The 17,976-nt window shown below is 42.7% G+C and overlaps 1 protein-coding gene across 1 annotated transcript; it reads right to left on the reverse strand.

Moving 5' to 3' along the window:
- Positions 1–6,274: 6,274 nt before the first annotated feature.
- Positions 6,275–7,628, reverse strand: pou3f2a (POU class 3 homeobox 2a). The gene is made up of 2 exons (XM_071519342.1): positions 7,521–7,628; positions 6,275–7,486 (listed from the first exon to the last, which is right to left on the reverse strand). Exon 2 carries the CDS (start codon positions 7,439–7,441, stop codon positions 6,275–6,277), a length of 1,167 nt encoding a protein of 388 aa, XP_071375443.1. The 5' UTR covers positions 7,442–7,486; positions 7,521–7,628.
- Between the last annotated feature and the right edge of the window lie 10,348 nt (positions 7,629–17,976).

Raw genomic sequence — 17,976 nt, forward strand, 5'->3', positions numbered from 1 at the left:
AGAGGCCTAGGAAGATGCTGCGCATATCTGAAATTCGTAATGGTTGCTAAAATAGTTCAGGATGGTCAATATGTAGCATTGCATTGTGGAATGTGAAGTAACAATATGACATTGCCCTTTGTAAAATGTGGTCTTGTGTTCATACATGGCTTGTAAGTGTTAGGTCATAAAGACAAAGGTGTTAGGTCATAAAGACGCCACTGAGGTTCTGAAGGCTGTTGTCATTTGTTGTAAGTTGGACCATGATGGTGATGATGATGATGGCTCTGTGGTTTTGATTTTAAGGATCCTCTTTAAACCTCTCTGTGTTTACTCTCCTGCAAGGCATGCATTCTGGGTGCTTTATTTAACAAATGTCCAAAACATCAACGGGCTGAGTAAGTTACAAATCAAAGCCAAAAGCCAAAACAAAGCCTCTGAGGTAAAAGACAGTAGGTTGACACAGTGACATTAAAGCCTTTGTGTGTGCGTGTGCGCGGAAATTGAATATCAACACGATGATATGGTCTGAAACTGTAATTTTGTTCTGTGTCTTAAAACCCCTTGCCTGCATGCTCTTGCCTTCACTCATCAAAGCCATCGGGCAGATGCAGCCTTATGGAAACTGACTCCTAAAGATGTTTACTTTATGCCAGTGCCAGCATATGACTTATGTTTTATAAGTTATATTTATTTATGATCTATTTATTTAATGTTGTTTATGTTTATTGATTCTGTCGGTGGATGTGGTGGAATTCAAGAGATAATAAGATGATTTATTATTTTGCACTACTATGTTTTTATGCCTACATGTGTTTTGTTCTATGGCCAACAGTTCTTTTCAAGAAGTTTTATTTATCTGTCTGTGTGTGTCACATGCAGTTCTGTCATGTGCAATACTGTAGACTGCTATGGGTTTCAGTTGACATGTTGTAACAAATCACTTATTTTCACATGGCCAGTCACTGTCATGAGTGCATGTATGGTCCATGTGTTGAGATGCCATTTGGTAAATGTTGAAATAATAACATAATGTTGAAATATTACTGTTACAACTTCAAGTCCCTCATCTGCTGCAAATTCTACTGATCATGAAAAAACGCCATCAATTCTGGAGGGTAACAGAACTAAATGCATTTTACACAGCATAGCTTCATGCCAAGTGGAAAAGTTGCTGCTAACAGCATCTCACATCCTAAAGGCACAGAATTGGGATTGGCTTAACCTCTCATAAAACCATAACCTTCTGAGGGAAAATACCAAACCGCCGGCTAGAAGTCAGTCTGTAACTCAGATCGGCAGGGTGAGGTCACCCTCGGGTGTTGATGGGAGAACAGTGTCCCCACTCCCTCTTGTAAGCCCACCCATAAGAGGAAAATTGCAAGAGTCATTCCAGATTAGTGTCCACGGGCAACTTCATGTGTCTCTGTCCCACTGCAGCTAAAGGTCAGGGGTCAGCGTTCAGCCCCATCGTGCGTGTCACTTCCTCATTGAGATTTCTGCTTGTAGAACTGTAGAAGCCATATTGCATTGTCACTCGGTGTTGTGTGTGCTGAAACACTTGTGGAAACTCATCAAACTGTAAATAAGTGAGCCAAAAAAAAGGTAAATTAATATGTGTACATGACATAAAAGACAAAGCTCTGTAACATAAATAAATCCTCCTATGAATGTATCATACCTGGAGATTAGAGGCTGTATGACAATGGATTACTCATAATATTTCATTAAATATAGCTGTGGTATTTTTCCCTGGCTTTGTTTTAGTTATTGTGTACATTTGTTAGTGTTGAAATGTGCATGAAAACATTTCTCAGTGTCTTACTTTTCATTTCATCTTAAACATCTTGTCTACGTGAGGAAAAACAGAAAAATCTGCATCCCGGCAACTCAGGTGAACCTTGTGATTTTCCAAAATAACCGGTCCGTATCAACACTTGGAGGTGGGTATACTCTGGCATATATCTTTCTCATAATCCCTCTCCCTATGCGCTTGCTACCATATGACAATACTAAGCCCACCCAACAATGCTGAAGGATTAGCTCTCTGCCCTTTTCTTTGTGCATGTGCTGGAGCTCTGGAGAAATACAGAGAAAAAGAGGGCAGAGGAAAAGAGAGAGAGAAAAGGCAAGTAGTGGGAGCACCGCTGTAGAGAGGGAGCGTGGGTTTGAGTGAATAAAGGGCATGAGAGGGAACGAGACAAACAGTCGTGAACAGATGAATAATATTTGATGCCTTTGGCTCATCATATTTCTGTGTCCATTGTGCAGAATCCCTGTGAGATCCTTTGCACACAAGACAGCAGAGACAATTCAGAATAGACAATGACACTAGAGTATAAACCATCTCTACTATTATTCAGCCTTGGTGAGTCAGAGATGGCGTACAGTGTCAGAGCTAGAGGTTGTGTGTGTGTGTGTGTGTGTGTGTGTTTGTGTGTGTGTGTGTGGCTGGCACGTGCCTGTATGCATGATGTGTGTGGGGGGACGTAGTGAGCAGGGAGGAGGGAATGTGCCTCTGTATGTGTGAGTCAGTGTGTGTGTGAGTGTGTGTGTGTGTGTGTGTGTGTGTGTGTGTGTGTGTAATAATATGAATAATGCAGAGGATGCCTGTAGGAGCGTGAGGGCCGGGAGCAGGGCAGATGGTCGCCTGCTGATAGGACAGAATCCAGGCAACAGGGTCCTCCAGAGAGCTGGGTTTAGACCTGGCTTAACACACACACACACACACGCACACACACACACATTTATGTTCTATTAATTTTTTGCTTCCTCTTCTCTTTTTGTTCCCTGTAGAAGTGTACATAATGGTTCAGATTTCACCATACATGCACTTCATGTCAATAAAATGTGCATTACACAGCTACAGATGGGAAATTGAAATAATACAGTTATATACGGGTCACTATGAGAAGGAAATCAAGATGCCATCGCTTGAGTCTTCTTCTGAAATTAATTAAAAATACATTAACATGACATAAAGTTACATAGAGGTGGAACTTTTTCATTGAACTCTTTCTGATGTTCATTCCCAGTACACAGACCCATGATTCTTTCACGAAATAAAGAACGACATATTCCAAATGACACCTCTCATTGTTTCCTAATATTGTGTATGAATGCATTATTACATCAAAAAAGATTTGTTTAATAAGTGACGCGGATTTTATCAACATGCACATGTTTATGAGCTTTAGCAATACCGTCCTCTCAATCCAAGGATGCCTTCAGCCTGCAATAAGATCCACTAGGTGGCATCAGCAGACTGTTGCTGACTGTTGCCAGACTTGACTGTAGGCCTTGCATCAAGTAAGAAATATTAAGCTATACCCTCGGCTGGGATGAAAACAAGTAAGGAGTCACAAGTAAGGAGATGTGCTCATTAATAGGCCAAGATATTTTCACCAGCTGAAAGTAGCCCAAAAAGCCTACTAGACCGAATCACTGACAAATTTCTGGAAATTATGGTGAGGTGTAATTTGTTCTAGTCGGTTTATTACAGTGCGGTGACGCTTCTCAGTTCACGCTTTGCTGGCTCCTTGGTAAACTTATGATTTGTATTATCCTTTTTATACTATTTTCATTTTTAAATATTTATATGTATGCACAAATATATAAATATATAGCTACAATTCTTCAACTGCTCCTTTTTTTCCATGAAATTCTAAGTGTATGCAAGGATTTTTTTTTTTATCATGTAGATAATATATAAGCCAGGCTACAAGCAGGGAAGCTTTATGCGGCCCATAAGTCACATTTATACACCTTTTGACGTGTAACAGCCTATATTGAGTTATTTTGTTTTGGTAAAATATTTTTTTTACCTTTTGAGATAGGCCTATAAAACTCAACATTGCCGTTAGCTTGTGTGTTAATAGAAATGCATGGGTTGTTTTCATATTCTTTCTATGGCCTGTCAGCAATCATTGTCTATTTCATCAACTAGAAATAGTTTTCAAATTTAAACCTATTAAAAATATTAATTGATGGCTCTGATGTATTTCGCCTGTGACAAAGCCTTTAAGCATAAAGAGTGTTTGTGTTGGAGAAGTCCTAAACATGAGGCCAGTGGCAGGCTGTGTGTGGATCCCGGATATCTCTCCACAGGACAATATCGGTGCAGATCAGCGGTAATAAACACTTATCGGAAACAGCTGAAGGACATTTTGAGCAGCCGAGACAGATTGATAAAATCCATAATTAAAATGCAAGGCCGCGCACAAAAGCTTGTTGCCACAGTCACGACTCTTTTCCTCAAGCTTAATAAACGTGCGAAGACTGCAAAAGTGTTATAGAAAACAAATACGTTTTAATGACAAAAAAGCATATAGAAATTGTGCAATCGTTGATTTCTTTTCCCCTTCATTTGATCGGAGTCACAGATTTCAGGTCAATGCTGTTTTGTTTTGTTTTTATCCCCCCCCCCCCCCCCCCCTCAAAAACTCAAATCCAGCTGAAGAATTGTAGGAGTCTTACTTGTCAAGCAGTCAGAAATTCAATAGGCGTTGAATGTCAGAAATAATAGGCCTATTCAAATTCAGTGAATTAGCATCAAATGCATAAATAAGGGAAAATGCCCGTGTTTTTTGGATGGTTATAATAAAATAATGCGCACACCTTGCCTACATGGTACACTAAGCATTAGATATTTCATTAATAGTGAAAAACAGGCTCGACTGTAGGCCCTTTCGCTGCATTTTGACACTGATTAGCAGGCCTAATACATTCAGAAAGTTTTCAGAAATTTGAAACTCTCCTGAAAATGGCCTGAAATTTCTATTATATTAAAAAATGCTATTTTCTCTGCAGAAATTATCCAGTTCAATTCGTATAATCATCCAAATGCTTCAGTTGAATTTGAGTTTCCAAATGTCTGTATTTTCTTTTGAATTTAGCCAAATAACTTAATCCCCCACTACTCATGGATTTCCCCTTATAACCTCTAACCTCAGGATCAGATCAGGTTATTTATCACAGGATTTAAGTGGCACAAGAACACGTGTCTGTGTTTGTGCTTTGGCACAGACTGACAGAGAAAACTGAACAAACAAACAAACATACAAACAAACAAACGAAGCCATACAAAAACGAATGGAGATACATCCCACAAATAGTTCTTCTCAGTGAATTAATGACTCATACAGTTGTAGCCACTGAGGCCAGAGCTGGTACCAAGATATTCAGTTATTTTCTTCTTACGAAAGGAAGGCAAAATGGGCAGGCTTGCTTGAGTGATCCAGCCGTACAGTCTCGGTCTTTCTCTTCACAGCATTTTTGAAAAAGTACAGATATAACAAAGACCAAAACACACTGTAAACAGGCGCACAGAACTGTCTGCACATAAAGAAAAGCATTAAAGTGAACCAATACATTGTCTTCTATGGTAACCTAATTTTTACCACAATTATTATTATTATTATTATTATTATTATTATTATTGTTGTTGTTGTTGTTATTATTGTTATTATTATTATTTTAGGAAAGGGATGCCATATACGAACTAAATTCTGAATGTGTAAAAAGCTTACTTTAAAGCGGGGTAAAACTGAATTTGAAATTAATTATGGTTGCAACTGATGGATCAGCAACAATTTCACAGTAGACCAATCAATAGCCTTACCAAATAAAATTTTAGATTAAAAATATTACACCAATTAGCACAAATAATAATAATAATAATAATAATAATAATAATAATAATAATAATAGCCTAATAATAATAATAATAATAATAATGATAATAATGCAGCTGGTTGGTATTGGCTTTAAATGTTAAAATGGTACAGCAGTTTCGGCTATTTCAGCCCTTTCTTGCCACAAGCTGCGAGGAACCCCTGTTGCTTTTGTTATGATGGAAAGATGGCGTTTATTTACTCACACTGACGACTGCGACTTATCATGCCCGAAGCCTGTTTTCTATTTTTTCCCCAACGGACACCTCGTGTCCATATCGCACCCTGCCTTTCTTTAATGACACATTATATAATGACACATTGGCGCCTTGATAGTATAGAAAAGCATTTCATATCAATGTCGCTTTGTGAGCCTTTTTTGGTTAGCACACACCAGCCAGATCCCATTATGCTTGGCAATTCCACGGCATGAAACCTCCCCATACAGCTCTCTGCTATGCGTGTTTTTAGTGCCACTGTATTCCCACTGTATGTGTCCATGGGTCCAACATTAGCACTGGCTAAGGTCCAATTCCAAGCGGTCCGGCACAGCGAAACAAACAAATAAGGACGCATTCTCCCTCCTTCAGAGGTCCGTGTTTTGTTCAGTAACGGTGCTGGGGTCACTGTACGGGAGTCTGTCCTCCGTGGTGAGGAGGGGTGTCTCCGTACATGTCCTCTCCTCCTCCTGGTATCTGTCCCCCAGCGGGTGTCATCCTCTTCTCCTTCTGCCGCCTGTTACAAAACCAAACCCGCACCACCTCCTTCTCCAGCTGCAGGCTGTCCGCTATGGAGTTGATCTCCGCTGCTCCTGGTTTTGGACATTTGAGAAAATGGCTCTCCAGAGCCCCTTTCACGCCTACCTCGATGGAGGTCCTCTTTTTCCTTTTCCTTCCCTGTGCCGCGATTTTATCCAGGCTGGTGGGGCTCCCCGAGGTGGAGTCCGCCTCCTCCAGCCACTTGTTCAACAAGGGCTTGAGTTTACACATGTTTTTGAAGCTGAGTTGAAGCGCTTCGAACCTGCAAATGGTGGTCTGGGAAAAGACGTTTCCATACAGCGTCCCAAGAGCCAGTCCCACATCCGCCTGGGTGAAGCCCAGCTTGATGCGCCGCTGCTTGAACTGCTTGGCAAACTGCTCCAGGTCGTCGGAGGTTGGCGTGTCCTCGTCCGAATGGTCCGCCTGGTGGCCCCCGTGCTGGTGATGGTGCGAGAGGGACTGCTGGTGGGCCCCGGGGCCGCCTCCATGCTCACTGAGGTGCGGGCTGTGGCTGTGGTGATCCTCATCCCGCAGGGGGTGGTGGTGCATCCCCCCTTGCTCTCCCCCCGGCATCAGACTGAAGCCGGACTGGGAATACACCAGACTCTGGCCCTCAGATGTCGCCATACCGGGGATGTGCGTGGTGGCTGTGCTGGTTCGCCATGCTCTGGCGTCGTGATGCGCCTGGTGCGCTAGGTGAGGGTGTCGCTGTTGCTGCTGCTGCTGCAGACTGGCGGAGTTCTGCAGCTCTTCTCGGTCACTGTCGTGCAGTACGGGCTTCACGTCCTGTTCTCCGAGGGGACTAGATGGCCAGGGCGCCCCGCTGTCACTGTGCGACAGCGCCGTTATCCACTGGTGCGCGTGGCTGAGCGGATGTCCACCGCCCGGTAACGTGCTATAGTCGTTCTGGAGCAGGGTGTGCGCGTCCCTGTACGCTGCCGCCTGCTGCATGCTCCCGGACTCCGAGTGCGGCGGCGGCGCGCTGCTGGGGGTGGTGAGGACGCTGTAGTGGTTGGACGTTGCGGTCGCCATAACTCTCGGAGCCAGAGTGATAGCTGGAGTTAAAAAGGGGGCTGCCTTTGACAGTAACTCTTTTGCGCCACGGGGCAGCTAAGCGTCTCTCTCCAGCATCTCCCGGGCGCTGTGCCAAGGGGACGCAGAGGCGCGCACCTGAGGTCCGCCTCGCTCCGCTCTTTATTGGCCAAGAACGGTTGACAGATGTGGTTACCCCTGACAGCACCCCGCTCATTGGTCACGGGAGATTGTACAGAAACCCCAATCACTCTGCCCAACAATACTAGCGGTCCTGCAGCATGCTAGAGTACAAAGTGGAGGGAGAAATTGTGCTGCCTGGACTGTAAACACAGAATAGACTCGACACTTAGGCTTAGTCTCTACTGTGACAGTAGAGAAAGAGTATATGACATTTTCGTTATGTTAAAGTGTTTTGACCTTGATCTGGGTCATTGGGTCAGATTTAACCTGTTTGCATTGCCTATATTCATGCGTCAAAACGGTGCGTAAAATTAGACCTGCATGGGATACATATAATTTACACACTATTTGATATGGTGATTATATTCATTCGCTTAAGAATGACGCTTCCAGGGGCATAATGAAGTCGCCAAAATTGCAAAACGTCAATTTTGCGAGTCCTAATTTTTAGTGGAATGTTTGGGGTATTTTGTGTCCCGAAACTGTGAACAGCAGTGTGGCTATGACAAGAAACTTCCAGCTGCCTCTCTGCCCTCAGGACGCTGTCCAGAGAGAGGGGCTGCGTGTTTCCAGGGCCTCTGCCCCGTTGCCATGGCGAGCGCAGTGAATGGAACAACAACGCCCACGTCACAGCTGCATTCGCTCCTTCTTTTCGTTCCGTTCCAAAGGGCTCATTGGGGCCGCGCGCTCGGCCGACGGGACAAATAAAGGGAGGCGAGCGGAGAGGGCAGCTCGGGGCCAAGGAGAGGAGGCTGAAAGAAAGGCTCCTCCAGCCCGCTCTGCGCCCACGGTGCCCCCTTCCACCTGCTTGTTGGGTAAACTTTGAGATGGATGCACCCACACTGGCACGCGAGGGTTTATTTCCCAAACGACGTTATAACCTCCTGCCTAGATTGTAGCTTTGTAGTTCAATATTTTGATAAAGATAAAATGCCCTTTAGCTTCCAATGCATGCGAAAATGTATTGCATCTATAATGGCTAACGGGGTTTCCATATTTTTTTCATGTCAAGGATGCAATATTTGACCCCATAAAGGTTTTGTCCCAAGCACCGTCATTTGATAATATTGTTGTCTGTACTTTTTGTACTGTAGGTGTGAAAATATCAGTGGAAATGGTTAGTGAAAAACTCATCAGAATAGTCATTCCATATTCTCTGCTTGTGCTAACTTTAAATGAATGTAATACTATTGAAATTAAACTGATCCTCATTTTGCTCCAGGCCCCCTGAAACTCTCCAAGACCCCTGGGGGGTCCCTGGACCTACTTTGGGAACTACTGGTATTTCGGAGATGTAATTTTATTGGCTCAAAGTGGGGCACTGGCTGTAAAACATAACAGCAATCAAAAGGTTAAAGAAACCTTGAAGGACATAAAAATATCAAAGTTTCACCTTCAAACAGACGGTGCTATGCAACACCATGGGCTTCGATGGAAATATGTGTAAAATGCTTTAAAAGTACAGTTTGGGATTGGATGTCACGGTCATACAGCACAAACACAAACAACCAAAAGGGGAATTATTGGCTATTTGTATACTATTAATTAAGCAACGCATCATAATATGATCAAATTCCATATAGGAAGTGATAGGTTAATCAATAAATAGTTTGAATCTAATCAAGCAGAGGATCAGTGGACATAAATTGACGTGCACTGAATCACAGGGATCGAAAGAACACTGGCTTATGATTAGGGTGTAATTCTGAGAATTACCAAATGTGTCGCCGGGGGCTCTGGCAAGTCGTGTGTTGAGAGAAGCAAAACATATTACCCTAATAGACTAATATGCAAACTACTGGCTGCCCAATTACAGGACTTAATAACGCATAAACGATGCGAGTCCTGTTCTTACAAGACGAAGAGGTCGCTGTTAATTCAGTCAAAGGGCTGGTGTATGCTGTCAACACAGGCAGCGGTTACACACACATACTGTCTCTGTTTCCCTGTCCCTGCTTCTGTATTCAAGAGTGAGAGTTAATGATGGAGAATCTGAGCGTTAAATTAACAGTAATTATATGGCCCCAGCGCTGTAAAGATTCAATTTCTTCGCAAGTCTAATGGGCCTAAGTGTCCCTATGCGCAGCCAACGCTCTCTATGAGATATTTATGTGACTGATACACACACAGACACAACCAACACACACACATGCACACACACACACACACACACACACAGGCAAACATACATGCACACACCTACATGCTAACTGTGTCTTTTTACATCTTTCAAGAGATTTTAAGCCAAAGCGAAATCATTTTGTTGACTGGTTTAGAATTTGTTTCAGCCCAAAACTTCCACAAGTGCCTCGTTAAAACTATCTGGAAGGCCAGTGTCTTTCTACTGACTTCTTCAAATCCAGCTGTGGAAAGCCACATTTTTGCACTTGTGGACTTAGGACCTCCCTCTCTCCCGGATTAGTTTGAGAAAGAATAGGTCGAGCGCTGGGTGAAGCCGCTTGTGCGAGCGAGTGCTTGCATGTGAACCCTGTATTCGGGGTGTTTTCACTTTCTCCAGACCAGTGTGTGACCAGCCCATGTCCCTCCCCCTGTGGGAACCCTAAAGTAGGGGTGACTGGGGCCGGGGGGGGCTTCTTTATGCTGCCGGACACAGGGAGATAATGGCCATTCCTCCACAGCTGGCCCACACAATCAAAGGGAGAGGGGGCTCGGAGGATTCCAGCTTTAACCAGGCCATTGTCTGGGCTAATTACATCTGAATGCAAGACCCCGAGAACTCACCTCCCCCCCCGAGCGAAACCTGCGCAGAATACCCCAAACAACCCTTCAGGGATGAGGGAGAACGCACAGACACGGGCACAAACACACAGAAATATATACACACTGGACTCCTTCATTACCGCGGCAAATAAGCATGCACGCGCACACGCATACACACTGGACTCGTTCATTACCCCCACCAACACACACACACACACACACACGCACGCACACAGTCCCAGTAGGCTCTCATCAAAGTGTTCCATCTCACACACACACACACACATGTGGCACTCAGCATTAGATCAGATCTCAGCTTGCTGCTCTCAGAAGAGATGAGGAGGTCTTGGAGGACTTGCGGAGAATAGAAAACACACTGAAGAGCCTTTTCCCAATGCACCCCCATAATCCCAATCTATACACTCCCTCTGCCCCAACCCCCAGGCCTCGGCTCCATCAATGTAGCCTGCTAGCCCCCCCTTTTAATGACTTGCATGCCTGCCTACTACTGCTGCTGTTAGCGCTCAGTAACGCTCATGTACAGTATAGTTTGCACGTGTAAAAAATGTGTCGCTATCGTTTGGTTTGCAGTCAGAAAATCGCTCCCATACACTTTCTCACTTATGCATCATTTTGGTCCTCTCTGATGATTTTGTTTTTGTATGCATGTGTGTATGTGTGTGTGTATGTGTGTGTGTAAGTTGTGTGCAATTGTGCTTTCTTTATCCCAGTGCAAATAGACCTAATTTTGTAGTTGTGTTGCCCTTTACTTTCACCCCCTCTCTTTTATGCTCTCTTTCTCCTCTACCTCTTGGTTTATACTTGTGTGTGTGTGTGTGTGTGTGTGTGTGTGTGTGTGTGTGTGTGTGTGTATGTATGCATAGGTTTGTATGGATGTGACTTATATGCACTATTTTCCCTGGACACATTTCACATTGTGTGTCTGAATGTGTATGTGTGTTTGTCTGTTTAGTGTCTGTGAGAAAATCTGTGTGTGTGTGCGTGTGTTTGTGTGTGTGTGTGTGTGTGTGTGTGTGTGTGTATGTGTGTGTGAGCGTGTCAGGGTTAGGAGGTCTCACTGGTGCTCAGTTTAGCATTGATTTATTCTCTTTCTCCAATTTATTTCCCCTTCGCCTGATCTGCCTCTGGGAGGACAAATGGAGGAGAAACGCCAAGCACAGTAACCATCCCTCACACACACACACACACCACACACACACACACACACAAACACACACACACACACACACACACACACACACAGTGACAAATGTGTGCACCCACAAAAATGCACTCAAGTCAAATTCATATTTCTACATACAGCTGGCAAGTGAATGCACACACACGCACACACACACACGCACACACACACACACATAGTACTGTATGAATACACACTCAAATACCTCTAAAGCTCAGGTTCTCCAATTTCAACGTTATTGTGGTGGACCAATCACAGTGGTGACCATTCTGTGGAACTATAAATTCACAACACTCCCCCAAGTCCCAAGGCACCAGGCACCTATAAGACTTCCCAGGTTGTCCCATATAACTGTCCACAGAGAACCCATAAAGACATAAAGGGACGCTCCTACCACTAGGTGAGTGGTCATAATTCACCAGTAGGTATTTTTACCGTGACATTGCTGTCGAGGTGCACATATTCATCTCGTCTCCTGCTTTATAATGTCCTACACAAACTCCAGATAGGAGAAGCATGAGTGCAGTCATATTTTACAGGCAGATAGCTGTCACACCCTACTGTAATGGTTTGGTATTGGAAGGAGTGTGCTGGAAGAAAGGGTGTGTGTGTGTGTATGTGTGTTGTGAAGGGATGTGTGTGTGTGTGTGTGTGTGTGTGTATGCGTGGGAGGGGGGGGGGGTAGCAGGTACATGCTGAACACCTCACGTCACTTCTGCTTTGGTGTGTGATAACGAGCCACTCTCTTCTCTTTGCTCAAGCACGTAAGAAACTAAAGAAGAAGAGAGCATCAGGGGAGCCCGAGGAGCGGCGGAGGGAGGGGGGGGCAGGTAGGTCGTTAAACCCACATGAAAGCTCAGCGCCCTGATCGATAGTCTTGGGCCGAGCAGGGATTAAAATCGGGCTAAGTCCGTTCCAATCAATACTGATGGCTAACCCTGGGGTTAAAACAGGAGTAAATCTCCATACATGTCCATACACAAGTCTACACTATGGCCTACAGTACAGATAAATCCACAGCTATCCATGCAAATGGACACACAATGGGTTATCGTGCGGGGCTAGTCGATATGAATGACTGCTGTATTGGCCTTCAACAGTCGTATATCTAGTTGTATCAATGCGGATAGCCACTCTGTCTAGTTGGGAGATTGAGGCGGTAAATTCGGACTTGTCGATGGGGATGGGCAGAGTGTGGCTAAAGCTCATAAATGTGTTCAAGGAGGTGAGGAGTGGTGTGTGTAAAAGAGGGAGAAGGAGATAGAGATGGATAGATAGCTAGATGAATAGAGAGAGAGAGAGAGGAACAGAAACAAACAGTAATGCATGTTGTTTCTGATGTGTAAATCATTTATATATCTGTCAGAGGGAAAAGCATCAAGTAAAAAAAGAAATAGAGAATGACTTATAGACAGAGAGCTGACATACATGACTGACTGGCTCATGCACTAATGGAGGAGGGACATCGCTGCTCCGATTGATCTTACAAGCACAGGTCTAAGTATCAATGACCGATACTGATCAATATAGCTATGGAAAGACAACAACAAGGAAAAACTCTTGCTCATCTATATTCTGATCAGCTAATTCTTCTGGTGAAGATCTGTGTCTGTGTCTCGAATGGTTATCCAATTCATCTAATCACTGAGGACAGATTTCTGAGCATAGAATAGTCTTCAGTTCAGGAGCTTTCACTGAGGCTACAAATTGACAAGGTTTAATGTGCCTTAAAATGTTATAGACACGTTTCTTCCACCAACTGTGAGTTTCACTTTGACTTTAAATTTGCTGCACAGGTTTTTTCTGAACTGTTTACACACTAGCACTGGAACCTGAGACACAATGACAAAAACCTGACACTCATGTCCCAAGCCCTTAAACCAATTCTGCAAAAATACAAGCACATTTTCTGCTTTTCACTCAGACTGCATTTTTAAATTATACCTTTTGCAAAACACTACACACAATTATGTACATTTGGCACAATCTTCACAACTGAAATCTCTCGTATTCATGTGGAAAGCACTGCTATTCAAAATGCTGAACTGAAATTACCAACTGGCTACAGTGACTATACTCACAGGTGCAAACACTAGCTGCTAAATTGTTCAATTACAAATCAGAGCACAGGGCCAAAGGTGAACTCTCCTGATTTGGAGATGAATGGATGGCAACACTGCAGAGAGGTAGAGAGAGATGAAAGGTGAGGGTAAGAGGAGGAAGAGGACAAAAAAGAGGAAGAGCAAGCAGAGCAAACATCTCGGATGAGATCTGGCCCCTTTGGTCAACCATGTGGTCAATGTCATGTGGTTTGACTGTGAGAGAAGCTGGACAGAGAGTACAGGCCAACCTGAGTCGCTGCACTGTAGCTTCCACTGTCTGTACTTTCAAAATGAGAAGAGATAAACTGCTCTCTACACTGCTACTTTTTTTGACTGCAGTAGTACATATACATACAGTATTCAATTATTTCTGTACTATAGAATGCATTATTGTAGTACTTTAAACAGTATGATCCACCTATCTTATGAAATCAGGAAGCTGGGTATTCCTATTTTGTCAATATAAATGTATGTTTACTGCATATTTTTTCTGTTCCTGTAGTATTTACAGTGTTTTGCTGCATTTGTATATTTTACAGAACTGAAAGATTCTGGTGATGGTCGAGAATGCCTTTTCACATGTAAGGATAAGACTTTTGTGAAATGGTACTGGCAAACACTACCATTAAACTGAGGGAAATTCAGAGTGAATGGCATGTTTCACACTATAGCATGAGCTTGTCGACACTGCACTGTGTCCTGTACAGTCAAACTCAACTGCGTTTTCTGAAATGTATGCAATATTTTGTTATTGTTTTTCTGTGTTTGTTTTATATTTCAGTATCCTGGTAACGCGATAATCTGTTGCAAGAGGCTATTGTACATACGTTAAGTAGTAAGTGTAACACAGAAGGGCTAGGCCTACTCACCAGTAAATGTATTCATAGTATTGTTTTCCATTGAGCACATCAGTGTGCAGTTGGTTCTTAGAAATATCTATTCATACGATGACATGTATGTATCATTTGAATGCACAATTACATTTTGAGAAGACAGGACATGGTTTTGAATGTAATGTTTGCAAGAGATTTGTGGAATTTTGTATTTTGTGTTTTTTGTTCGTGTTTAGAGTTTTGAGAAAATTAGGTATAAGTAAATTAGGTATAAGCAAAAAGTATGAATGTATTTTTATTACATTAATGGGAAAAAAGGGTATACTTTTTCTAAAACTATATACAGTATATATACATTTGTGTACAGTTTTCCTGAATTGTTTACACACATTTGCTGAAACTATACCTAATTTTCTCAAAACGCTAAACACAAATATAAATATCCTTTTGTGCTTAAACAGTATAATATAGAAAGTAAAGTTACAGAAACGTAGAAAATTATAAATGCTTGTCCAAATACCTCAAAGGACTTCAGGTGTGTTTCATTAATATCTCTTTATATTATTATTAGAAAGTATACTGATGCTGTACACTTTCAAACTAAATATAAAACAGACAGCCTTGTACCAAGCATTTCTTAGATATTTTACTTGAAATTACATTCTTCTTCTTCTTCTTCTTCTTATTATTATTATTATTATTATTATTATTATTATTATTATTATTACTTATTATTATCCTCATTCTTACTCTGCTGGATAATTTTACAGTTTTCAGTTGAAATATACTTGATAACTAAGTAATGAAATCGTGAAAGTCGAGAGATAATTTAATCCTTTGCCTAGCTGGCCATTTTTGTAGAGCAGGTTCCATTAAAGCAATAAAGAGATATTCCACTTTATTTATTGTGCCGTATGCTTACATTATCCCTCATCGTGTGTTTAGTCCTCATCTACCTCACTTTCCCCAGCTTGTTTCTCCATCCCTTCACCAGGAGCCCCAGCTGTCTCTCTCCCACTCTTCCCTCCATCTCTCTTTCAAGTTGGGGGGCAGGGCAGAGGGATGCCTATTCACTGGACCTCTTACTTTTGTGTCGCCTTTTTAAACACTGCCTCCCCACACACACACACACACACACACACACACACACACACACTCAGAGGCCCCCATCACCCACCCCAGGCCCCAAACCAAGGGGTGGGGTTATATGTTGTTTTAAATCATTTTCAAAAGTATTCCAATAGGATAATATATTATCCATACAAATGATAATATTGGAGACAGAAAAAGAGACTGTGTGCGTGTGTGTGTGTGCGTGTGAGAGAGAGAGAGAGAGAGAGAGAGAGAGAGATTTAGAGTTAGAGTAGAATTCCATTAAGATGTTAGTCCTGAATTTATAGAGAAATGATACCTTTACCCTCTTAGCTCTTACTGTAATGTAAAGTGAAACACACTGACTAAAAGGTCTTGTACACGTCAGATTATTCTTAGTTGAAACTAACTTCTTCAACGCACCTCGATGGAAAACAACCCCACTAACCTTCCTTAAGTATCCATTCGCCTCCTGTACTGTAATTGATTACAGTGTCACTGAAACTGTCTTTAACCTTTTCTAAGGTCAAGTTCTTTTGGTGGCAATTTGTCCTATTCGTGTTGGGCTCAGCTGTGATTCATCTTAAATCTCTCGCTGCACCAAAATGTGTAAGATACAAATGAACTGTGCCTAATAGTGTGGGTGTGAGGGTTGACTAAACCACCACTACATTTAAAGATCCCCTCCTGAAACTGAGCCAAGATGGACACCCAGAGATCGAACCAAGATGGATGGGGGAGAGACCTCAGGGAGCAATAATGGTTGTGCTCAGTGCGGTGATCAAACTAATCTCTGTCTTGTTCTCTCACTCGTTTTCTATCTCTAACACACAAAGCACAAACTCTTTCTCCGCTCTCATTCATATTTCTGCGACAAACTAATTTTCATCATGAAGCTTGGCTATAGTAATTCCTTTCATTTTCTTCCACATTTTTCTCCTCCAAACACATCTTTACTTCCGTCCGACAGTTTCTCAGGGCATCACATCTTCCCTACTAGTTCCTGGCTCTAGTTCCCATAGGATACAGTTATTCTCAAGTTCATTACATTGTCTCTTAGCATGTGGAATTTGTGTGATTCGTAATGAGCTATCAAACACACAAACGCAATTTAAAGAGTGAAACATATGCAGTGTGGTATTTGTGAGGCTGCCTACAGTGAAAGTTTTTTGTTGCGGTGTATACAGTGCATCCAGAGCTGCACTCCCATGTGTTATTACTCTATATGTTCAGAGAATTATACGCGTGTCTCACAACTATATAATCCTTTGTCTCATCACATGAATGGCAGATGCACAAAAGTGAAGGAATGAAAGCAAAAATTGCCTTTGTCAAGGAACACTGCCTAACATGCTTTTTCTATGCATACCAAGTGTGTTTCAGCAATTGGAAAAAGAAATTCAGGGTGGAGGAAAAACAGAGAAGCTACTCTCGGAGGCAACCTAGCCAATTAATTTGCAGCTCAGATCTCAAAGCCTCACTGGAGAGGTGCTAGGCTACATACCGCTAGGCTAATTTGTGTAGCAGGTCTGTATTAAATATATGCATGAGGCTAATTCAGTTAGTGTCGTAGCCCTGTAGCTGTGGTGAGCGCGGCGCTAGCTCCCATTAGCGATGTTTCTGCCTCCAGTGGAAATCAACAGAAGTCGAGGCCGATGTTGCTTTTTTGCATAAAGCAAACAAAATTAAATTTGCTTCGCTAAATCAAAGTGTAGTGCCAAAATATGGGACTCTCTCTCCCGCAGTCTGTCTCTGTCTCTCGCTCTCTGTCTGTCTGTTTCTCTCTCTCTCTCTCTCTCTCTCTCTCAGAGGGATAAATTACTCCAGAATCATAAAAGAGTAAAAAATTACAGAGAGAGGAAAAGAGAGATTTTAGTCAAGTGGGATTCCCCCTCCCAAACAAACCCAACATGCTCATGCTTACCGAGATGCTGGCCTGTGTGAGAGATGTGTCTCCAGTGTGTTGTGAGTTTCTCTGTGCATGCATGTTTCCCCCTCTCTCTGCGGGTGTACGCATTTGTGTGTGTTTGAGTATGTACATGTATATATTTGTATGTGCGTGTTTCTGTGCACTTTGTACTGCAGGTGTCGAAATCAGAGGTGACGGGATCCGCAGAGAATGTGATTGCATTATGCAGCCATATGTGAGTAAATGTACTCTTTGGTGCATTTCGTATTGTCAGTATTCAGCTGCCTGAGTCAGTGTGTGTGTGTGTGTGTGTGTGTGTGTGAAAGTGAGAAAAAAATGTAGGAGAGAGAGACAGAGAGAGAGAGAGAGGGAGGGAGAGAGAGAGAGAGACAGAGCTCCTTGCAGTATACCGCAGAGCTAGTCTCTAAAAAAAAAAGGGCCGCTTGGCTGTTCCTATTGAACTTGACCTGCGGGCCAGATCAATGTATGTGTGT

Source organism: Centroberyx affinis, unplaced genomic scaffold, assembly GCF_046629955.1.
Source record: "Centroberyx affinis isolate AG114_WGS23_722 - 3 ecotype Tasmania unplaced genomic scaffold, CSIRO-AGI_Caff_v1 ptg000687l_1, whole genome shotgun sequence".
NCBI classification, from domain to species: Eukaryota; Metazoa; Chordata; class Actinopteri; order Beryciformes; family Berycidae; genus Centroberyx; species Centroberyx affinis.

Excerpts from the sequence above, each read along its gene's own strand:
- pou3f2a (XM_071519342.1), bottom strand. The coding sequence starts at position 7,441 with ATGGCGACCGCAACGTCCAACCACTACAGCGTCCTCACCACCCCCAGC.